The following is a 26,261-nucleotide window of genomic DNA, read 5'->3' on the forward strand; positions in this document are numbered from 1 at the left end:
CTGATGTTGGGCGATTAGCCCTGGCTTGCAGTCGGAGTTCAAATTCATCCCAATGGTGTTCGATTGGGTTGAGGTCAGGGCTCTGTGCAGGCCAGTCAAGTTCTTCCACACCGATCTCAACAAACCGTTTCTGTATGGACCTTGCTTTGTGCACGGGTGCATTGTCATGCTGAAACAGGAAAGGGCGTTCCCCAGACTGTTGCCACAAAGTTGGAAGCACAGAATCGTCTAGAATGTTGTTGTATGCTGTACCGTTAAGATTTCCCTTCACTGGAACTAAGGGGCCTGAACCATGAAAACAGCCCCAAACCATTATTCCTCCTCAACCAAACGTTACAGTTGGCACTATGCAATGGGGCAGGTAGCGTTCTCCTGGCATCAGAAAAACCCAGGTTCGTCCTGTCGGACTGCCAGATGGTGAAACGTGATTCATCACTCCAGAGAACGCGTTTCCACTGCTCCAGAGTCCAATGGCAGTGAGCTTTACACCACTCCAGCTGACTCTTGGCATTGCGCATGGTGATCTTAAGCTTGTGTGTGGCTGCTCGGCCATGGAAACCCATTTCATGAAGCTCCAGACAAAGTTTTTGTGCTGACGTTGCTTCCAGAGGCAGTTTGTACCTCGGTAGTGAGTGTTGCAACCGAGGACAGAAGATTTAAAGCGCTTTGCGCTTCAGCACTCGGCGGTCACATTCTGTGAGCTTGTGTGGCCTACCACTTTGCGGCTGAGCCGTTGTTGCTCCTAGACGTTTCCACTTCACAATAACAGCACTTACAGTTGACCGGGGCAGCACTAGCAGGGCAGAAATATGACAAATTGACTTGTTGGAAAGGTGGCATCCTATGATGGTGCCACGTTGAAAGTCACTGAGCTCTTCAGTAAGACCATTCTACTGCCAATGTTCATCTATGTGTCCACATAGTTCACTTTAGGTGGGTTCCCACTCCCAGAGATACTATACTGGGGTATAGTATACAGCCTGGTATTATACTGGGGTATAGTATACAGCCTGGTATTATACTGGGTTACAGTATACAGCCTGGTATTATACTGGGTTACAGTATACAGCCTGGTATTATACTGGGGTTATAGTATACAGCCTGGTATTATACTGGGGTTATAGTATACAGCCTGGTATTATACTGGGGTATAGTATACAGCCTGGTATTATACTGGGTTACAGTATACAGCCTGGTATTATACTGGGGTTATAGTATACAGCCTGGTAGTATACTGGGGTTATAGTATACAGCCTGGTATTATACTGGGTTACAGTATACAGCCTGGTATTATACTGGGGTTATAGTATACAGCCTGGTATTATACTGGGGTTATAGTATACAGCCTGGTGTTATACTGGGGTTATAGTATACAGCCTGGTATTATACTGAGGTATAGTATACAGCCTAGTATTATACTGAGGTATAGTATACAGCCTGGTATTATACTGGGGTTATAGTATACAGCCTGGTATTATACTGGGGTTATAGTATACAGCCTGGTATTATACTGGGGTATAGTATACAGCCTGGTATTATACTGGGGTATAGTATACAGCCTGGTATTATACTGGGGTATAGTATACAGCCAGGTATTATACTGGGGTTATAGTATACAGCCTGGTATTATACTGGGTTACAGTATACAGCCTGGTGTTATACTGGGGGTATAGTATACAGCCTGGTATTATATTGGGGGTATAGTATACAGCCTGGTATTATACTGGGGTTATAGTATACAGCCTGGTATTATACTGGGGTTATAGTATACAGCCTGGTATTATACTGCGGTTATAGTATACAGCCTGGTATTATACTGCGGTTATAGTATACAGCCTGGTATTATACTGGGGTTATAGTATACAGCCTGGTATTATACTGGGGTTATAGTATACAGCCTGGTATTATACTGCGGTTATAGTATACAGCCTGGTATTATACTGCGGTTATAGTATACAGCCTGGTATTATACTGGGGTTATAGTATACAGCCTGGTGTTATACTGGGGTTACAGTATACAGCCTGGTGTTATACTGGGGTTATAGTATACAGCCTGGTGTTATACTGGGTTACAGTATACAGCCTGGTATTATACTGGGGTTACAGTATACAGCCTGGTATTATACTGGACAGCCTGGTATTATACTGGGGTTACAGTATACAGCCTGGTGTTATACTGGGGAAGTTGTGTTTGTTTCCGTACCTAGGGCTGAGACTAAGGGCTTGTGAAGGGCCAATCAATAACCTCTGAACACTGAGTAGTAATATGGAGGCCTGTGTAGTAATACGGAGGCCTGTGTAGTAATACGGAGGCCTGTGTACTAATACGGAGGCCTGTGTAGTAATACGGAGGCCTGTGTAGTAATACGGAGGCCTGTGTAGTAATACGGAGGCCTGTGTAGTAATACGGAGGCCTGTGTAGTAATACGGAGGCCTGTGTAGTAATACGGAGGCCTGTGTACTTCTGTAGAGGCCTGTGTACTAATGTAGAGGCCTGTGTACTAATACGGAGGCCTGTGTACTAATGTAGAGGCCTGTGTACTAATGTGAATAGTGGTGGGAAAAAAGTAAATATACCGTACCTTAATAGAAAATAACTTAAGTAAACGTAAAAGTCACCCAGTAGAATTCTACTTGAGTAAAAGTCCAAAAGTATTTGGTTTAAAATATACTTAAGTATCAAAAGTAAATGTAGTTGCTAAAATATACTTAAGTATCAAAAGTAAAAGTATAAATAATTTCAAATTCCTTATATTTGTCACAATGGCGTGTATAAGTGGCAGAGGAAGTCAGGCGCAGGAGAGTCAAATAGAGTGTAGAATGGAGTACTTTAATTAAAGTCCTAGTAATCTGCTCCATAACACTCACGGAAAAAATATAAAACAAATCTGGGTACGAAGACCCGTCGCACACCTATACACAATTAACACAACACATGACAACGAACACAACGACGAAAGACATCACAGGAGACAATCACCCACAAACAAACAGTGAGAATGCCCTACCTAAATATGACTCTTGATTAGAGGAAAATGCAAACCACCTGCCTCTAATCAAGAGCCATACCAGGTAACCCAAAACCAACATAGAAACAGATAACATAGACTGCCCACCCAAAACACATGCCCTGACCATAAACACATAAAAACAACATAAAACAGGTCAGGACTGTTACAGTACCCCCCCCTCAAGATGCGCACGCCGGGCGCACCAGCACAAAGTCCAGGGGAGGGTCCGGGTGGGCAGTTGACCACGGTGGTGGTTCCGGCTCAGGACGCTGTTCCCACCCCACCATAATCCATCCTAACTTCCTCCCTCCAAGAATGTCCACCCTCTTTTGACCCCCACAAAATTCCCTTAACAACATATCTAATAGGGACAACCCCGGGACAGAGAGATAAATCAAGAAAGAGGGATAGATAAGAATATAGAGATAGATGAAGATAGAGAGGGAGATTAGGATAGAGGGGCAACTCCGGACTGAAAGGCAGCTCCGGACAGAGAGACAGCTCTGGACTGATGGGCAGTTCTGGGTATCCAGCCTTTTCAGGCTGAAGGGCAGCTCATGGCTGACTGACGAATCTCGATGCTCATGGCTGGCTGACGGCTCTCGACGCTCATGGCAGGCTGACGGCTCTCGACGCTCATGGCAGGCTGACGGCTCTCGACGCTCATGGCAGGCTGACGGCTCTCGACGCTCATGGCAGGCTGACGGCTCTCGACGCTCATGGCTCTCTGACGGCTCTGGCTGCTCATGGCTCTCTGACGGCTCTGGCTGCTCATGGCTCTCTGACGGCTCTGGCTGCTCATGGCTCTCTGACGGCTCTGGCTGCTCATGGCTCTCTGACGGCTCTGGCTGCTCATGGCTCTCTGACGGCTCTGGCTGCTCATGGCTCGCTGGCGGCTCTGGCAGATCCTGTCTGGTTGGCGGCTCTGGCAGATCCTGTCTGGTTGGCGGCTCTGGCAGATCCTGTCTGGTTGGCGGCTCTGGCAGATCCTGTCTGGTTGGCGGCTCTGGCAGATCCTGTCTGGTTGGCGGCTCTGGCAGATCCTGTCTGGTTGGCGGCTCTGGCAGATCCTGTCAGACGGATGGCTCAGACGGCGCTGGGGAGACGGATGGCTCAGATGGCGCTGGGGAGACGGATGGCTCAGATGGCGCTGGGGAGACGGATGGCTCAGATGGCGCTGGGGAGACGGATGGCTCAGATGGCGCTGGGGAGACGGATGGCTCAGATGGCGCTGGGGAGACGGATGGCTCTGGCCGGATATGGCGCACTGTAGACCTGGTGCGTGATGCCGGAACTGGAGGCACCGGGCTAAGGATAAGCACCTTCCTACTAGTGCGGGGAGCAGGAACAGGGCACACTGTATTCTCAAAGCCTACTCTACCCCTGATGCGTGGTACCGGCACTGGTGACGCCGGGCTGAGGACAAGCACATCAGGATTAGTAGGGGGAGAATATACAGTGTGTACAGGGCTCTGGAGACGCACTGGTAGCTTAGTGCGTGGGGCCGGAACTGGAGGCACTGAACTGGATACACGCACTATAGGGAGAGTGCGTGGAGGAGGAACAGGGCTCTGGAAATGCACTGGTAGCCTAGTGCGTAATGTAGGCACTGTAGGTACTAGGCTGGGGCGGGGAGGTGGCGCCGGAAATACCGGACCGTGCAGGCGTACTGGCTCTCTTGAGCATTGAGCTTGCCCAACCTTACCTGGTTGAATGCTCCCGGTTGCCCGACCAGTGCGGGGAGGTGGAATAACCCGCACCGGCCTATGTAGGCGAACCGGGGAAACCATGCGTAAGGCAGGTGCCATGTATGCCGGCCCGAGGAGACGCACTGGAGACCAGACGCGTTGAGCCGGCCTCATGACACCTGGCTCAATACTCAATCTAGCCCTACCAGTGCGGGGAGGTGGAATAACCCGCACTGGGCTATGCACTCGTACAGGAGACACCGTGCGCTCTACTGCGTAACACGGCGCCTGCCCGTACTCCCGCTCTCCACGGTAAGCCTGGGAAGTGGGCGCAGGTCTCCTACCTGCCCTTGGCCCACTACCCTTTAGCCCCCCCCCAAGAAATTTTTGGGAGTTACTCACGGGCTTTTCGGGCTTCCGTGCAAGACGTGTCCCCTCATAATTCCGGTTTCGAGCTTGATTCTCCGGCTTCCATCCACGTCTCCTAGCTGCCTCCTTAAACCACCGCTCCTGGGCTGTGGCTGCCTCACTCTTCTCACGAGAGCAGCGATATTCTCCAGTTTGCGCCCAGGGTCCTCTACCAGACAGGATCTCCTCCCAAGTCCAGAAATTCTTGTTGCTCCGTCGAGCATTCCCATACCGCTTGGTCACATTTTGTTGGTGGGTGATTCTGTCACAATGGCGTGTATAAGTGGCAGAGGAAGTCAGGCGCAGGAGAGTCAAATAGAGTGTAGAATGGAGTACTTTAATTAAAGTCCTAGTAATCTGCTCCATAACACTCACGGAAAAAATATAAAACAAATCTGGGTACGAAGACCCGTCGCACACCTATACACAATTAACACAACACATGACAACGAACACAACGACGAAAGACATCACAGGAGACAATCACCCACAAACAAACAGTGAGAATGCCCTACCTAAATATGACTCTTGATTAGAGGAAAATGCAAACCACCTGCCTCTAATCAAGAGCCATACCAGGTAACCCAAAACCAACATAGAAACAGATAACATAGACTGCCCACCCAAAACACATGCCCTGACCATAAACACATAAAAACAACATAAAACAGGTCAGGACTGTTACAATATTAAGCAAACCAAATGGCATAATTAAATTTTTTAATTTTTAATTTGCGGGTAGCCAGGGGCACACTCCAACATTCAGACATCATTTACAAAACTAAGTATGTGTGTCTAGTGAGTGCACCAGATCAGAGGCAGCAGATCCCTACTGGGATGTTCTGTTAAGGGCATGAATTGGACCATGTTCCTGTCCTGCTATGCATTCTAAATGTAACCAGTACTTTTGGGTGTCAAGGAAAATGTATGGAGTAAAAAGTACATTATTTTCTTAAGGAATGTAGTAAAGTAAAAGTAAAAGTTGTCAAAAATATAAATAGTAAAGTACAGATACCCCCAAAACAACTACTTACAGTGGGGAGAACAAGTATTTGATACACTGCCGATTTTGCAGGTTTTCCTACTTACAAAGCATGTAGAGGTCTGTAATTTTTATCATAGGTACACTTCAACTGTGAGAGACGGAATCTAAAACAAAAATCCAGAAAATTACATTGTATGATTTTTAAGTAATTAATTTGCATTTTATTGCATGACATAAGTATTTGATCACCTACCAACCAGTAAGAATTCCGGCTCTCACAGACCTGTTAGGTTTTCTTTAAGAAGCCCTCCTGTTCTCCACTCATTACCTGTATTAACTGCACCTGTTTGAACTCGTTACCTGTATAAAAGACACCTGTCCACACACTCAATCAAACAGACTCCAACCTCTCCACAATGGCCAAGACCAGAGAGCTGTGTAAGGACATCAGGGATAAAATTGTAGACCTGCACAAGGCTGGGATGGGCTACAGGACAATAGGCAAGCAGCTTGGTGAGAAGGCAACAACTGTTGGCGCAATTATTAGAAAATGGAAGAAGTTCAAGATGACGGTCAATCACCCTCGGCCTGGGGCTCCATGCAAGATCTCACCTCGTGGGGCATCAATGATCATGAGGAAGGTGAGGGATCAGCCCAGAACTACACGGCAGTACCTGGTCAATGACCTGAAGAGAGCTGGGACCACAGTCTCAAAGAAAACCATTAGTAACACACTACGCCGTCATGGATTAAAATCCTGCAGCGCACGCAAGGTCCCCCTGCTCAAGCCAGCGCATGTCCAGGCCCGTCTGAAGTTTGCCAATGACCATCTGGATGATCCAGAGGAGGAATGGGAGAAGGTCATGTGGTCTGATGAGACAAAAATAGAGCTTTTTGGTCTAAACTCCACTCGCCATGTTTGGAGGAAGAAGAAGGATGAGTACAACCCCAAGAACACCATCCCAACCGTGAAGCATGGAGGTGGAAACATCATTTTTTGTGGATGCTTTTCTGCAAAGGGGACAGGATGACTGCACCGTATTGAGGGGAGGATGGATGGGGCCATGTATCGCGAGATCTTGGCCAACAACCTCCTTCCCTCAGTAAGAGCATTGAAGATGGGTCGTGGCTGGGTCTTCCAGCATGACAACGACCTGAAAGACACAGCCAGGGCAACTAAGGAGTGGCTCCGTAAGAAGCATCTCAAGGTCCTGGAGTGGCCTAGCCAGTCTCCAGACCTGAACCCAATAGAAAATCTTTGGAGGGAGCTGAAAGTCCGTATTGCCCAGCGACAGCCCCGAAACCTGAAGGATCTGGAGAAGGTCTGTATGGAGGAGTGGGCCAAAATCCCTGCTGCAGTGTGTGCAAACCTGGTCAAGAACTACAGGAAACGTATGATCTCTGTAATTGCAAACAAAGGTTTCTGTACCAAATATTAAGTTCTGCTTTTCTGATGTATCAAATACTTATGTCATGCAATAAAATGCAAATTAATTACTTACAAATCATACAATGTGATTTTCTGGATTTTTGTTTTAGATTCTGTCTCTCACAGTTGAAGTGTACCTATGATACAAATTACAGACCTCTACATGCTTTGTAAGTAGGAAAACCTGCAAAATCGGCAGTGTATCAAATACTTGTTCTCCCCACTGTAAGTAGTACTTTAAAGTATTTTTACTTAAGTACTTTAAACCACATTATGTGAAGAGCTGTGTTTTTTCCAGGCAGGCCTGATCCGGACTGATAACGGGGAGTTTTTCATCGAGCCTTTAGAGAAGGGTCAGCAGGATGTGGAGGTGAAAGGTCGTGTCCATGTGGTCTACAGGAGATCTGCCATCAAAAGGGAACCAGTCCAAAGAAGGGAGGACCTCCACAATGAAGGTAAGGAAGGGAACACCACCAGTGTAGAAGGTAAGGGAAGGGAACACCACCAGTGTAGAAGGTAAGGGAGGGAACACCACCAGTGTAGTGGAAAGAGGAGGGAACACCACCAGTGTAGTGGAAAGAGGAGGGAACACCACCAGTGTAGAAGGTAAGGGAAGGGAACACCACCAGTGTAGAAGGTAAGGGAAGGGAACACCACCAGTGTAGAAGGTAAGGGAAGGGAACACCACCAGTGTAGAAGGTAAGGGAAGGGAACACCACCAGTGTAGTGGAAAGAGGAGGGAACACCACCAGTGTAGTGGAAAGAGGAGGGAACACCACCAGTGTAGAAGGTAAGGGAAGGGAACACCACCAGTGTAGAAGGTAAGGAAGGGAACACCACCAGTGTAGAAGGTAAGGGAAGGGAACACCACCAGTGTAGAAGGTAAGGGAAGGGAACACCACCAGTGTAGTGGAAAGAGGAGGGAACACCACCAGTGTAGTGGAAAGAGGAGGGAACACCACCAGTGTAGAATGTAAGGGAAGGGAACACCACCAGTGTAGAAGGTAAGGGAAGGGAACACCACCAGTGTAGAAGGTAAGGAAGGGAACACCACCAGTGTAGAAGGTAAGGGAAGGGAACACCACCAGTGTAGAAGGTAAGGGAAGGGAACACCACCAGTGTAGAAGGTAAGGGAAGGGAACACCACCAGTGTAGAAGGTAAGGGAAGGGAACACCACCAGTGTAGAAGGTAAGGAAGGGAACACCACCAGTGTAGAAGGTAAGGAAGGGAACACCACCAGTGTAGAAGGTAAGGAAGGGAACACCACCAGTGTAGAAGGTAAGGAAGGGAACACCACCAGTGTAGAAGGTAAGGAAGGGAACACCACCAGTGTAGAAGGTAAGGGAAGGGAACACCACCAGTGTAGAAGGTAAGGGAAGGGAACACCACCAGTGTAGAAGGTAAGGAAGGGAACACCACCAGTGTAGAAGGGAAGGGAAGGGAACACCACCAGTGTAGAAGGTAAGGGAAGGGAACACCACCAGTGTAGAAGGTAAGGGAGGGAACACCACCAGTGTAGAAGGTAAGGGAAGGGAACACCACCAGTGTAGAAGGTAAGGGAAGGGAACACCACCAGTGTAGAAGGTAAGGGAAGGGAACACCACCAGTGTAGAAGGTAAGGGAAGGGAACACCACCAGTGTAGTGGAAAGAGGAGGGGTGAGTACACACACACAGACACACACAGACACACACACACAGACACACACACACACAAGGAAGGGAACACCACCAGTGTAGTGGAAAGAGGAGGGGTGAGTACACACACAGACACACACAGACACACACACACAGACACACACACACACACAAGGAAGGGAACACCACCAGTGTAGTGGAAAGAGGAGGGGTGAGTACACACACACACACACACAGACACACACACACACACACACACACAAGGAAGGGAACACCACCAGTGTAGTGGAAAGAGGAGGGGTGAGTACACACACACACACACACACACACACAAGGAAGGGAACACCACCAGTGTAGTGGAGAGAGGAGGGGTGAGTACACACACACAGACACACACAGACACACACACACAGACACACACACACACAAGGAAGGGAACACCACCAGTGTAGTGGAAAGAGGAGGGGTGAGTACACACACACAGACACACACAGACACACACACACAGACACACACACACACAAGGAAGGGAACACCACCAGTGTAGTGGAAAGAGGAGGGGTGAGTACACACACACACACACACAGACACACACACACACACACACACAAGGAAGGGAACACCACCAGTGTAGTGGAAAGAGGAGGGGTGAGTACACACACACACACACAGACACACACACACACACACACACAAGGAAGGGAACACCACCAGTGTAGTGGAAAGAGGAGGGGTGAGTACACACACACACACACACAGACACACACACACACACACAAGGAAGGGAACACCACCAGTGTAGTGGAAAGAGGAGGGGTGAGTACACACACACACACACAGACACACACACACACACACACAAGGAAGGGAACACCACCAGTGTAGTGGAAAGAGGAGGGGTGAGTACACACACACACACACAGACACACACACACACACACAAGGAAGGGAACACCACCAGTGTAGTGGAAAGAGGAGGGGTGAGTACACACACACACACACAGACACAGACACACACACACACACACACACACAAGGAAGGGAACACCACCAGTGTAGTGGAAAGAGGAGGGGTGAGTACACACACACACACACAGACACACACACACACACACACACACACACACAAGGAAGGGAACACCACCAGTGTAGTGGAGAGAGGAGGGGTGAGTACAAACACACACACACACACACACACACACACAGACACACACAAGGAAGGGAACACCACCAGTGTAGTGGAAAGAGGAGGGGTGAGTACACACACACACACACACACAGACACAGACACACACACACACACACAAGGAAGGGAACACCACCAGTGTAGTGGAGAGAGGAGGGGTGAGTACACACACACACACACACACACACACACACACACACACACACACACACACACACACACACACACACACACACACACACACACACACAGACACACACACAGACACACACACACACAGACACACACACACACACACACACACACACACACACACACACACACACACACACACACACACACACACACACACACACACACACACACACACAGACACACACACAGACACACACACACACACACAGACACACACACACACACACACACACAGACACACACACAGACACACACAGACACACACACAGACACACACAGACACACACACACACAGACACACACACACAGACACACACACACACACACACACACACACACACACACACACACACACAGCAGACAGACTGTTCACTGCACCAGCTGTGAGGAATGCTAGGCCCTTATGAAAGCACTGGAGAAAAGTCTGTCTCTCTGCTCTGCAGTTAAAATGGACCTGACTGCTCCATGAATTCCCTCCTGTCCGTGAACAATAGCTTGAGCATCTGGCGGTAGGCTGTCCTACTGTTATAGGTGCCATAGATTCTCTCTCCAGTGTCTGTGACTGTAAAGTTGATGTACAGTCATACACACTAAAACAATGAGGGTTCTTTGGGAAAGGTGATGGTTCTATGTGGAACCATAATGACTCAAATAGCCCTTTGAGCTCTTCAGTGGTTCTTTACAGTTCATAAAATGGTTCTTATCTCTTTTAGTGATAATTCAAATGTAGGGGAAGCATCTTATTAGAATATTTGGGGCGTGGTTTATGCACAGCTCTTTTTGTGCAACCGTGAGTGAGAGTGTCATGTCAGTTTATCTGATCTCTTGTGTAATTCCATTACATATTAGATATGACAATGGTCAGTGATGGTGTCCTGTGAAAGACTCATGTTATGGCCTTGTGTTAGTTGAGAACAGTTGACTAAATCAGTATGTGGGTCTCAATTCTCTCCTCAGGGACCCCCAGCTGTTCCAGAGGAAGCTCACTTGTTTCAACTTGTCAATAATAACACCTATGGAATTTTAACAATATAACATGTCTGACCAGAATAAAACCCTGTATGGTTTTCACTAGGATCTACAAAGAACATTAAAGATTAGAGAAGGTTCTTTATAGAACCATTCTCCATAAAGGTTCTATAAAGGACCATAAGAAAAGGGTTCTACATAGCACCAGACAGGGTTGTAACCATAGCACCAGACAGGGTTGTAGCCATAGCACCAGACAGGGTTGTAACCATAGCACCAGACAGGGTTGTAGCCATAGCACCAGACAGGGTTGTAGCCATAGCACCAGACAGGGTTGTAGCCATAGCACCAGACAGGGTTGTAACCATAGCACCAGACAGTGTTGTAACCATAGCACCAGACAGGGTTGTAGCCATAGCACCAGACCGGGTTGTAGCCATAGCACCAGACAGGGTTGTAGCCATAGCACCAGACAGGGTTGTAGCCATAGCACCAGACAGGGTTGTAACCATAGCACCAGACAGGGTTGTAACCATAGCACCAGACAGGGTTGTAACCATAGCACCAGACAGTGTTGTAACCATAGCACCAGACCGGGTTGTAGCCATAGCACCAGACAGGGTTGTAGCCATAGCACCAGACAGGGTTGTAGCCATAGCACCAGACAGGGTTGTAACCATAGCACCAGACAGGGTTGTAGCCATAGCACCAGACAGGGTTGTAACCATAGCACCAGACAGGGTTGTAGCCATAGCACCAGACAGGGTTGTAACCATAGCACCAGACAGGGTTGTAGCCATAGCACCAGACAGGGTTGTAACCATAGCACCAGACAGGGTTGTAGCCATAGCACCAGATAGGGTTGTAGCCATAGCACCAGACAGGGTTGTAGCCATAGCACCAGACAGGGTTGTAGCCATAGCACCAGACAGGGTTGTAGCCATAGCACCAGACAGGGTTGTAGCCATAGCACCAGACAGGGTTGTAGCCATAGCACCAGACAGGGTTGTAGCCATAGCACCAGACAGGGTTGTAACCATAGCACCAGACAGGGTTGTAGCCATAGCACCAGACAGGGTTGTAACCATAGCACCAGACAGGGTTGTAGCCATAGCACCAGATAGGGTTGTAGCCATAGCACCAGACAGGGTTGTAGCCATAGCACCAGACAGGGTTGTAACCATAGCACTAGACAGGGTTGTAGCCATAGCACCAGACAGGGTTGTAGCCATAGCACCAGACAGGGTTGTAACCATAGCACCAGACAGGGTTGTAACCATAGCACCAGACAGTGTTGTAACCATAGCACCGGACAGGGTTGTAGCCATAGCACCAGACAGGGTTGTAACCATAGCACCAGACAGGGTTGTAACCATAGCACCAGACAGGGTTGTAACCATAGCACCAGACAGGGTTGTAGCCATAGCACCAGACAGGGTTGTAGCCATAGCACCAGACAGGGTTGTAACCATAGCACCAGACAAGGTTGTAACAGAAGTATTTTTTTGATGCTGTTCATGAGTTGCGCTTCCGTCACTCGGTCACGTGGTTGCCGTTGTTATCAACATTCTACAGACGCCTCAGCCACATTGACGCTCAATAGTAGAACAGAGGCTAAAGACTTTGAAGCGGGGCTGATGACTGTGCTGTCTAAATTACACTGTAGGGGCTATTTGTCAAGGTTTGCCACTTCCATGTTTGTCACATTGTCACTGACAGCATGCAACATGTGGCCTACTTACCTTCTCTCAGTTTGTCCTGATATTATCTCAATCATGTCAAATCTCCAACCTCACATGTGGATGCTTGGACCGTAGACACATAGAGAGCCCTTGTATTTCTATAGAGTAGTGGATGATTGGACCTTAGACACATAGAGAGCCCTTGTATTTCTATAGAGTAGAGTAGTGGATGATTTTACCTTAGACACATAGAGAGCCCTTGTTTTTCTAGCCACTGAGACGAACCTTCCTTCTGTGGCAGCCTATTATTTGTCTGACAGATTCCAAGAATTCATTCTAACGACCAGTAGTATTTTCTCTTCTCTATGCTGTGCTGTTTCTCACCTAGGAACATTTATATGATTTACCTTCCTGGAACTGTCTGCATAATGAAGCAGGCTAGAGCAAGCGCTGAACGTCCTTGATTTGGAATAGTATTGAGCCCAGGTCTGGTGGCTGGATGCCCATCTGGTCTAGTGTGTGGGTCTCAGACAGCGTAGTGAGGTGGCAGAGATTCCTTGCCGTCATGGTGGAATGTGATAATTTCCAGCTGCCCATAGCCAAATTCCATGTTTTATAACACCAGGCTGTTTTTACATGGTAATAAACATTTTATCCAAACACATTCCTGTTGCTGTCGACAACAACAATGTTCAATAAGGAAATTAAAAACATTGTTTTGTTTGCTATTGCACTTAACTGTTAATTCGGATGGTTTCCATTCTTTCCATTGTTAACTTACAAGTAACTGTTGCATTTCGTCGAGTCATTTTCCATGGACACATACAAGTTAAAACTAAAATAACTAAAATGCCAAATCATATCCCACTGAGAATGCACATTCACCTGTTTCTTTAGGTTGTATATTCCAGAAGATGATCTCTCTGACGTACAGGACATCAACATTATATTCTAGATATGGACCATAAAGAGGTTTCTGTCATCGTATATAGTGTACATAGTTCTAGGGGGTTGAGCAGGAAGAGGATGTTGAGGGGGATGAGCAGGACGTGGATGTTGAGGGGGTTGAGCAGGAAGTGGATGTTGAGGGGGATGAGCAGGAAGAGGATGTTGAGCCGGAAGTGGATGTTGAGGGGGTTGAGCAGGAAGAGGATGTTGAGGGGGATGAGCAGGAAGAGGATGTTGAGGGGGTTGAGCAGGAAGAGGAAGTTGAGGGGGATGAGCAGGAAGAGGAAGTTCAGGGGGATGAGCAGGAAGAGGATGTTGAGGGGGTTGAGCAGGAAGAGGATGTTGAGGGGGTTGAGCAGGAAGAGGATGTTGAGGGGGATGAGCAGGAAGAGGATGTTGAGGGGGTTGAGCAGGAAGAGGATGTTGAGGGGGTTGAGCAGGAAGTGGATGTTGAGGGGGTTGAGCAGGAAGAGGATGTTGAGCAGGAAGAGGATATTGAGGGGGTTGAGCAGGAAGAGGATGTTGAGGGGGATGAGCAGGAAGAGGATGTTGAGGGGGTTGAGCAGGAAGAGGATGTTGAGGTGGTTGAGCAGGAAGTGGATGTTGAGGGGGTTGAGCAGGAAGTGGATGTTGAGGTTGGTTGAGGAGGAAGAGGATGTTGAGGGGGATGAGCAGGAAGAGGATGTTGTGAGGGTTGAGCAGGAAGAGGGTGTTGAGGGGGTTGAGCAGGAGGAAGATGTTGAGCAGGAAGAGGATGTTGAGGGGGTTGAGCAGGAAGAGGATGTTGAGCAAGAAGAGGATGTGGAGCAGGAAGAGGGTGTTTGCGTGTCATGCTGTTGTTGATGTATGATTGGAGATAGTGTTCAGGTGATGGGTCTCTCCTGTTCATGTCTGGACTGTCTGCATCATTGTACAGGTCTCAGTTCAGCCTTGTACAGTCTCTCCTGTTCATGTCTGGACTGTTTGCATCATTGTACAGGTCTCAGTTCAGCCTTGTACAGTCTCTCCTGTTCATGTCTGGACTGTCTGCATCATTGTACAGGTCTCAGTTCAGCCTTGTACAGTCTCTCCTGTTCATGTCTGGACTGTCTGCATCATTGTACAGGTCTCAGTTCAGCCTTGTACAGTCTCTCCTGTTCATGTCTGGACTGTCTGCATCATTGTACAGGTCTCAGTTCAGCCTTGTACAGTCTCTCCTGTTCATGTCTGGGCTGTCTGCATCATTGTACAGGTCTCAGTTCAGCCTTGTACAGTCTCTCCTGTTCATGTCTGGACTGTCTGCATCATTGTACAGGTCTCAGTTCAGCCTTGTACAGTCTCTCCTGTTCATGTCTGGACTGTCTGCATCATTGTACAGGTCTCAGTTCAGCCTTGTACAGTCTCTCTTGTTCATGTCTGGACTGTCTGCATCATTGTACAGGTCTCAGTTCAGCCTTGTACAGTCTCTCCTGTTCATGTCTGGACTGTCTGCATCATTGTACAGGTCTCAGTTCAGCCTTGTACAGTCTCTCCTGTTCATGTCTGGACTGTCTGCATTATTGAACAGGTCTCAGTTCAGCCTTGTACAGTCTCTCCTGTTCATGTCTGGACTGTCTGCCTCGTTGAGACGACACGAGACGATTTTAAAGCTTGGCTGTGTCCCCATTTCCTATTTAAGTGCACTACTTTTGACCAACGCTTGAGCAGCAAACTCATAGGCTATGTCCACAATGGCACCGTTTTCCATGTTTAATGTTATGAAGCAGCTACAAGGAGTGCACTAAATAGGGAATTGGGTGCCATCAGGGACGAGGCCATACTATCTCCTCATCCTCATGTAAACATGCTGCTGTATGCTAAATGTAGCTAATTTACTTGTTGTAATTCCTCATGTAAACATGCTGCTGTATGCTAAATGTAGCTAATTTACTTGTTGTAATTCCTCATGTAAACATGCTGCTGTATGCTAAATGTAGCTAATTTACTTGTTGTAATTCCTCATGTAAACATGCTGCTGTATGCTAAATGTAGCTAATTTACTTGTTGTAATTCCTCATGTAAACATGCTGCTGTATGCTAAATGTAGCTAATTTACTTGTTGTAATTCCTCATGTAAACATGCTGCTGTATGCTAAATGTAGCTAATTTACTTGTTGTAATTCCTCATGTAAACATGCTGCTGTATGCTAAATGTAGCTAATTTACTTGTTGTAATTCCTCATGTAAACATGCTGCTGTATGCTAAATGTAGCTAATTTACTTGTTGTAATTCCTCATGTCTCTTCTCTTCCACACAGTGACAGACTTTGGGATTGCTAACCTCCCCGGTGGTCTGGACCTCTTGGAGCACAAGCTGACAGAGTCTGTGCGCAAACGGCGGCACGCCAAGAAGGACGACTACAACATCGAGGTGCTGCTGGCTGTGGACGACTCTGTGGTGCGCTTCCATGGCAAGGAGCACGTACAGAACTATGTCCTCACACTCATCAACATAGTAAGTTCATTTTTACTCTTTATGCCACACCGTCATACCGGTTTAGCCCACTAGGGACTTATCAATGCATTGTGTTAGTAACCAATATCTATTGTTTGTTTTATGTATTTCTGTGGTTATTTCGTTAGTCAGTAAATAAATAATTAAGCATATAAATACTTTGTGAATGCTATTGGCGATTCCACGCCAGTGTAGGCCGAAAATATTTTTGGTATGTCAGATTGTTCTGGCAATGCTCACATAGTAACTTCATTGGGAGGAAGGATGTTTGACCTGCTTTTTCTATTTGTATCACCAACAATTTTTGGGGAAAATCATGATGAAAGTGGCCTTTGTAGGCCCTTTTTAAACCCTATGGCTGCGTTTACACAGGCAGCCCAATTCTGATATTTTCTTTCTCCATAAATTGGTCTTTTGATCAATCACATCAGATCTTTTCACATCAGATCTTTTTCAGAGCTAAACTGATTGGTCAAAAGACCAAATAGTGAAGTTAAGCTCAGAATTGGGCTGTGTAAACGCAGCAGTAGGTCTGTGAACCGTACGTGATACAGACGTCTGAGTGTCGTTATCCTCCTTATATTGTTCTCTCACATATGGAGTATGTTTAGATTTTTGAGAAAAAAAATTCACACTAATTTCATCAACATTTAAAATACTTATATTAATATCTCAAAAGTACCCTTTTTTTAAAAACATATTGGTTGTAACAATATATTCTTCAAACACATTTCCAGAGTGGGCTCTCTGGTACTTTTAATGATATGACCCATTTTATACATAGAAATTGATATTATAAAGTCATTAACCAACCACAGCCCTCCTTTAGGATTGCACATTCAGCAAATCACCAGCAGAGGGAGTTCCCTTTTGTATCCATTTTCCCATTCACTGTGTTGGCGGGGCTCATAAATCGTATCTTCGGAGTTAGCAGAGAGCCCACTCTGGAAATTGTATGTACTTGTAGAGTATATTGATCCAAACAATACTGTTGAGATATTCATATTTTAAATGTTGCATAAATGAATGTGAAAATAGTATTTCAGAATCAATACATACACCATATTTTAGAGCACACTATAAAGATTTTGTCTGTGTCATGTACGGTTCACAGATCATAGGGTCTTACAGGAGGCATGTATAGGTTTAAAAAGGGTCTACAATGTCCACTTTCATTATGATTAATACAATAAAATAAAATAAACAATTAGTGAAAAAAATTGTTTGTGATACAAATGTAAAAAGAATGTTAAATATCCTTCCTACCAATGAAGTATCTATGTGATAATTGGCAGAACAATCTGAGATATAAAATATATGGGGTCTACGCTGGCATGGAATCGCCCCATGTGAATGTTACACATCACATACCCACCGCTCTACTTAAGTGTTACCTTAAAAGGTCCCGTACAGTCAAAAATCATGTTTTTAATCAAATTGGATTATATTAGGATGAAACGAGATCAAAGATGACCAAAGTATAACAAATGACTGTTGCTTCTAAAGTTTGATCATAAAGTCACACTTGGATTCAGGAGGCGGGATTATTAAGGTTTTTTTGTGACATCACAAAAAGACTCTCATTTTAATACACCAATGGTAACGTCTTATTCTCTTACCTCATTTAAATAAGGTACGCCTTGTAACCAACATGGCAGAAGGCGTGTTTGCAGAGGGGTATGGTTTACATAGCTAGTTAGCTAGTCAACTGATGCCTAAAGTTGACTGCGGCGTGTCAACAAATATAATTAGAGGTTTCCCCTATTCATCTATTCTAAGGCACATGTACTTCTAGGTTTCAGCTTTCGTCTGTGTCTGGTGTTCGCTAGAGAAGTTACTGGCTAGCTAGGTCTTCAGCCAGCATGGAACAAAAGCAAGGGGAAGGGTTGCCAAAAACCCCCCAACACAGTCGTCACGTCATTACGTCGAGAGACATTTCAAACAGGAGATTCATACAAACTTCTTGACATCGTTGATGGTCATGAGTTATGAACATTGTCTGAGTTAATACACACTGAGTATTACCAAACATTAGGAACACCTTCCTAATACTGAGTTGGAAAAACCCACTAGTGTTGTAGTTCAAACCGGAGTGCCTGACACCTACTACCAGACCCCGTTCAACCCACTAGTGGTGTGTCTGACACCTACTACCAGACCCCATTCAACCCACTAGTGGTGTGTCTGACACCTACTACCAGACCCCATTCAACCCACTAGTGGTGTGCCTGACACCTACTACCAGACCCCATTCAACCCACTAGTGGTGTGTCTGACACCTACTACCAGACCCCATTCAACCCACTAGTGGTGTGTCTGACACCTACTACCAGACCCCATTCAACCCACTAGTGGTGTGTCTGACACCTACTACCAGACCCCATTCAACCCACTAGTGGTGTGTCTGACACCTACTACCAGACCCCATTCAACCCACTAGTGGTGTGTCTGACACCTACTACCAGACCCCATTCAACCCACTAGTGGTGTGTCTGACACCTACTACCAGACCCCATTCAACCCACTAGTGGTGTGTCTGACACCTACTACCAGACCCCATTCAACCCACTAGTGGTGTGTCTGACACCTACTACCAGACCCCATTCAACCCACTAGTGGTGTGTCTGACACCTACTACCAGACCCCATTCAACCCACTAGTGGTGTGTCTGACACCTACTACCAGACCCCATTCAACCCACTAGTGTTGCAGTTTAAACCGGTGTGCCTGACACCTACTACCAGACCCCATTCAACCCACTAGTGGTGTGTCTGACACCTACTACCAGACCCCATTCAACCCACTAGTGGTGTGTCTGACACCTACTACCAGACCCCATTCAACCCACTAGTGGTGTGTCTGACACCTACTACCAGACCCCATTCAACCCACTAGTGTTGCAGTTTAAACCGGTGAACCTGACACCGACTACCAGACCCCATTCAACCCACTAGTGTTGTACCTGACACCTACTACCAGACCCCATTCAACCCACTAGTGTTGTGTCTGACACCTACTACCAGACCCCGTTCAACCCACTAGTGTTACAGTTTAAACCGGTGAACCTGACACCGACTACCAGACCCCATTCAACCCACTAGTGTTGTACCTGACACCTACTACCAGACCCCATTCAACCCACTAGTGTTGTGTCTGACACCTACTACCAGACCCCATTCAACCCACTAGTGTTACAGTTTAAACCGGTGTACCTGACACCTACTACCAGACCCCATTCAACCCACTAGTGTTGTACCTGACACCTACTACCAGACCCCATTCAACCCACTAGTGTTGTACCTGACACCTACTACCAGACCCCATTCAACCCACTAGTGTTGTCCCTGACACCTACTACCAGACCCCGTTCAACCCACTAGTGTTGTCCCTGACACCTACTACCAGACCCCATTCAACCCACTAGTGTTGTCCCTGACACCTACTACCAGACCCCATTCAACCCACTAGTGTTACAGTTTAAACCGGTGCGCCTGACACCTACTACCAGACCCCATTCAACCCACTAGTGTTGTCCCTGACACCTACTACCAGACCCCATTCAACCCACTAGTGTTACAGTTTAAACCGGTGCGCCTGACACCTACTACCAGACCCCGTTCAACCCACTAGTGTTGTCCCTGACACCTACTACCAGACCCCATTCAACCCACTAGTGTTGTCCCTGACACCTACTACCAGACCCCATTCAACCCACTAGTGTTGTACCTGACACCTACTACCAGACCCCATTCAACCCACTAGTGTTACAGTTTAAACCGGTGTACCTGACACCTACTACCAGACCCCGTTCAACCCACTAGTGTTGTCCCTGACACCTACTACCAGACCCCATTCAACCCACTAGTGTTGTCCCTGACACCTACTACCAGACCCCGTTCAACCCACTAGTGTTGTGCCTGACACCTACTACCAGACCCCATTCAACCCACTAGTGTTGTACCTGACACCTACTACCAGACCCCATTCAACCCACTAGTGTTACAGTTTAAACCGGTGTACCTGACACCTACTACCAGACCCCATTCAACCCACTAGTGTTGTACCTGACACCTACTACCAGACCCCATTCAACCCACTAGTGTTGTACCTGACACCTACTACCAGACCCCATTCAACCCACTAGTGTTGTCCCTGACACCTACTACCAGACCCCGTTCAACCCACTAGTGTTGTCCCTGACACCTACTACCAGACCCCATTCAACCCACTAGTGTTGTCCCTGACACCTACTACCAGACCCCATTCAACCCACTAGTGTTACAGTTTAAACCGGTGCGCCTGACACCTACTACCAGACCCCATTCAACCCACCAGTGTTGTCCCTGACACCTACTACCAGACCCCGTTCAACCCACTAGTGTTGTGCCTGACACCTACTACCAGACCCCATTCAACCCACTAGTGTTGTACCTGACACCTACTACCAGACCCCATTCAACCCACTAGTGTTGTCCCTGACACCTACTACCAGACCCCGTTCAACCCACTAGTGTTGTGCCTGACACCTACTACCAGACCCCATTCAACCCACTAGTGGTGTGTCTGACACCTACTACCAGACCCCATTCAACCCACTAGTGTTACAGTTTAAACCGGTGCGCCTGACACCTACTACCAGACCCCATTCAACCCACTAGTGTTGTCCCTGACACCTACTACCAGACCCCATTCAACCCACTAGTGTTGTCCCTGACACCTACTACCAGACCCCGTTCAACCCACTAGTGTTGTGCCTGACACCTACTACCAGACCCCATTCAACCCACTAGTGTTGTACCTGACACCTACTACCAGACCCCATTCAACCCACTAGTGTTACAGTTTAAACCGGTGCGCCTGACACCTACTACCAGACCCCATTCAACCCACTAGTGTTGTACCTGACACCTACTACCAGACCCCATTCAACCCACTAGTGTTGTCCCTGACACCTACTACCAGACCCCATTCAACCCACTAGTGTTGTACCTGACACCTACTACCAGACCCCGTTCAACCCACTAGTGTTGTCCCTGACACCTACTACCAGACCCCGTTCAACCCACTAGTGTTGTCCCTGACACCTACTACCAGACCCCATTCAACCCACTAGTGTTGTCCCTGACACCTACTACCAGACCCCGTTCAACCCACTAGTGTTGTCCCTGACACCTACTACCAGACCCCATTCAACCCACTAGTGTTGTGCCTGACACCTACTACCAGACCCCATTCAAAGGCACTTCAGTCTTTTGTCTTGCCCATTCACCCTCTGAATGGCACACATACACAATCAATGTCTCATTTGTCTCAAGGCTTCAAAATAATTCTTTAACCCGTCTCCTCCACTTCATCTACACTGATTTGAAGTAACAGCAATAAGGGATCATCGCTTTCACCTGGTCAGTCTCTGTCATGGAAATAGCATTTTGTCGATATTGATGCTTTATTCAATAACCAAACAGGATTAATACATAATTTGTGAAACCGTGAGAGAGTATGTATGACAGGATTGGATGTTGCATACAATTTCATTGTTGTTTGAGTTGATTTGTGTATCAGAACATTTGCTTGAGATAATCTGCCTGCAGCACTGCTCACTGTGTCCATGGTGGTTGACATGGACGTTTTCAAAGAACCGTCACTCAAGGTGAACTCCCCGCCCACTCAGACTACTAGCTCCACGCCCACTCAGACTACTAGCTCCTCGCCCAATCAGTCTACTAGCTCCCCGCCCACTCAGACAACTAGGTCCCCGCCCACTCAGTCTACTAGGTCCCCGCCCACTCAGACTACTAGGTCCCCGCCCACTCAGACTACTAGCTCCCCGCCCACTCAGACTACTAGCTCCCCGCCCACTCAGACTACTAGGTCCCCGCCCACTCAGACTACTAGGTCCCCGCCCACTCAGACTACTAGCTCCACGCCCACTCAGACTACTAGCTCCCCGCCCACTCAGACTACTAGCTCCCCGCCCACTCAGACTACTAGGTCGCCGCCCACTCAGACTACTAGGTCCCCGCCCACTCAGACTACTAGCTCCACGCCCACTCAGACTACTAGCTCCTCGCCCAATCAGTCTACTAGCTCCCGCCCACTCAGACAACTAGGTCCCCGCCCACTCAGTCTACTAGGTCCCCGCCCACTCAGACTACTAGGTCCCCGCCCACTCAGACTACTAGCTCCCCGCCCACTCAGACTACTAGCTCCCCGCCCACTCAGACTACTAGGTCCCCGCCCACTCAGACTACTAGGTCCCCGCCCACTCAGACTACTAGGTCCCCGCCCACTCAGACAACTAGGTCCCCGCCCACTCAGACTACTAGGTCCCCGCCCACTCAGACTACTAGGTCCCCGCCCACTCAGACTACTAGGTCCCCGCCCACTCAGACTACTAGGTCCCCGCCCACTCAGACTACTAGGTCCCCGCCCACTCAGTCTACTAGGTCCCCGCCCACTCAGACTACTAGCTCCCCGCCCACTCAGACTACTAGCTCCCCGCCCACTCAGACTACTAGGTCCCCGCCCACTCAGCCTACTAGGTCCCCGCCCACTCAGCCTACTAGGTCCCCGCCCACTCAGCCTACTAGGTCCCCGCCCACTCAGACTACTAGGACCCCGCCCACTCAGACTACTAGCTCCCCGCCCACTCAGACTACTAGCTCCCCGCCCACTCAGACAACTAGGTCCCCGCCCACTCATACTACTAGCTCCCCGCCCACTCAGACTACTAGCACCCCGCCCACTCAGACTACTAGGTCCCCGCCCACTCAGACTACTAGCTCCCCGCCCACTCAGACAACTAGGTCCCCGCCCACTCAGACTACTAGGTCCCCGCCCACTCAGACTACTAGGTCCCCGCCCACTCAGCCTACTAGCTCCCCGTCCACTCAGACTACTAGGTCCCCGCCCACTCAGACTACTAGGTCCCCGCCCACTCAGTCTACTAGGTCCCCGCCCACTCAGACTACTAGGTCCCCGCCCAATCAGTCTACTAGCTCCCCGCCCACTCAGACTACTAGGTCCCCGTCCACTCAGACTACTAGCTCCCCGCCCACTCACACTACTAGCTCCACGCCCACTCAGACTACTAGGTCCCCGCCCACTCAGACTACTAGCTCCCCGCCCACTCAGACTACTAGGTCCCCGCCCACTCAGACTACTAGCTCCCCACCCAATCAGTCTACTAGCTCCCCGCCCACTCAGTCTACTAGGTCCCCGCCCACTCAGTCTACTAGGTCCCCGCCCACTCAGACAACTAGGTCCCCGCCCACTCAGACTACTAGGTCCCCGCCCACTCAGACAACTAGGTCCCCGTCCACTCAGACTACTAGCTCCCCGCCCACTCAGCCTACTAGCTCCCCGCCCACTCAGACTACTAGGTCCCCGCCCACTCAGACTACTAGCTCCCCACCCAATCAGTCTACTAGCTCCCCGCCCACTCAGTCTACTAGGTCCCCGCCCACTCAGACTACTAGGTCCCCGCCCACTCAGTCTACTAGGTCCCCGCCCACTCAGACTACTAGGTCCCCGCCCACTCAGACTACTAGGTCCCCGCCCACTCAGACTACTAGCTCCCCGCCCACTCAGACTACTAGCTCCCCGCCCACTCAGACTACTAGCTCCCCGCCCACTCAGACTACTAGCTCCCCGCCCACTCAGACTACTAGCTCCCCGCCCACTCAGCCTACTAGCTCCCCGCCCACTCAGCCTACTAGGTCCCCGCCCACTCAGCCTACTAGGTCCCCGCCCACTCAGCCTACTAGGTCCCCGCCCACTCAGACTACTAGCTCCCCGCCCACTCATACTACTAGCTCCCCGCCCAATCAGATTACTAGGTCCCCGCCCACTCAGCCTACTAGGTCCCCGCCCACTCAGCCTACTAGGTCCCCGCCCACTCAGACTACTAGGTACCCGCCCACTCAGTCTACTAGGTCCCCGCCCACTCAGATTACTAGGTCCCCGCCCACTCAGACTACTAGGTCCCCGCCCACTCAGACTACTAGCTCCCCACCCACTCAGACTACTAGGTCCCCGCCCACTCAGCCTACGAGGTCCCCGCCCAATCAGTCAACTATCTCCCTGCCCACTCATCCTACTAGGTCCCCGCCCACTCATCCTACTAGGTCCCCGCCCACTCAGACTACTAGGTCCCCGCCCACTCAGACTACTAGGTCCCCGCCCAGACTACTAGGTCCCCGCCCACTCAGACTACTAGGTCCCCGCCCACTCAGCCTACGAGGTCCCCGCCCAATCAGTCAACTATCTCCCTGCCCACTCATCCTACTAGGTCCCCGCCCACTCATCCTACTAGGTCCCCGCCCACTCAGACTACTAGGTCCCCGCCCACTCAGACTACTAGGTCCCCGCCCAGACTACTAGGTCCCCGCCCACTCAGCCTACTAGCTCCCTGCCTACTCAATCTGTCCTTTCAGACTTCCTAACTTCAAATTTTGAAATGTTTTATTGGTGAAAAATATTGTGGGTGATGTTTTAGTCACTCAAAAGGCAATTTTACATGGGAATCAGAATGAGTGTTCGGGACCTTTAAATCTTTCCTAACTGTTTGTCCCCTATACACTGTTTGGCTGTGTGTGAGTGCTTTAACTTTCCTGTGAACAGCTTACTGTACTATTCACCATTCAGACCAGGGTTGGGGGGTCAATTCCATTTAAATTCACTTATGTAAACTGAAATTCCAAAAAGCTATTGGAATGTAATTGACCAAACCAGTTGACCTTTACCTGCAGTACAAGATGACTGTTTGTGGAAGTTGGAAAACTGTGCTCTCTCGTGGGGATGACTTGCCATGATAGAGTAGTAACAGCTTTGTTGCTGGCTCGCTGGCCAGACTGATTCTCACCCCCCCCCCCCCCAATGTGTATAGATTCCCCCTCAGGGCCTAGTTGTTACTGTACTAGTCCCCTCCTCTCACATAGTGGACGTTGACACGTTATGTATCCCTCGCCCCTCTCTCTCTCTCTCGCTCTCTCTCGCTCTCTCTCTCTCTCTCGCGCTCTGTCGCTCTCTCTCTCTCTCTCTCTCTCTCTCTCTCTCTCTCTGAATGTTGATGGATTACTAATGAAAGAGAAAAACCTCTCTGTTTGTTCATTACAGTCTCAGGCAGCTCCTTCCACCTTAATCTGATTCCACAACCCTAATCCACCAAGTCACATTTCCACAGGGTGCTGGTTTCACTCTGTAACAGTTACCATTTGGGTCCAGCAGGGTGGTCTGATTAGCTGCACTAGACCTGTAACTGTTGTATCTTAAATGGAACCCTATTCCCTAGGACTGCTTGTTAAACGTTGTGCACTATATAGGGAATAGGTTTCCATTTGGGAGGCAGCCACTGTGAGTTGACTGGGAGTGGAGAGGGCGGGGCGGGGCGGGGGGGGAGGGGGGCTGTGGCGGGATGGGGCTGGCTGGTGCTGGACTGCTGCTTTGCATGGCAGCCAATCAGAACACACATCCACCCGACTAGAGGATCTGCTACTGCTCAGCCCTGCTGCTCTGCTCTGCCAGGCCAGGCTGACACTAACACAGCATATTAAACACCTTCAGGCTGACACCTGACACAGCATACTAAACACCTTCAGGCTGACACCTGACACAGCATACTAAACACCTTCAGGCTGACACCTGACACA

General features: G+C 48.8%; 1 protein-coding gene across 1 annotated transcript in view; it reads left to right on the forward strand.

Annotated features, from left to right (window-relative positions):
* Window positions 1–26,261, forward strand: part of LOC139569882 (A disintegrin and metalloproteinase with thrombospondin motifs 14-like) — a 110,506-nt gene that overhangs the window by 41,163 nt on the left and 43,082 nt on the right. The window contains exons 3-4 of the mRNA XM_071391204.1: window positions 7,820–7,976; window positions 16,415–16,611. Of these exons, the coding sequence (XP_071247305.1) occupies window positions 7,820–7,976; window positions 16,415–16,611 (354 nt within the window). The remainder of the gene's footprint in view (window positions 1–7,819; window positions 7,977–16,414; window positions 16,612–26,261) is intronic.

This window comes from Salvelinus alpinus, chromosome 3 (assembly GCF_045679555.1).
Source record: "Salvelinus alpinus chromosome 3, SLU_Salpinus.1, whole genome shotgun sequence".
Taxonomy (NCBI): domain Eukaryota; kingdom Metazoa; phylum Chordata; class Actinopteri; order Salmoniformes; family Salmonidae; genus Salvelinus; species Salvelinus alpinus.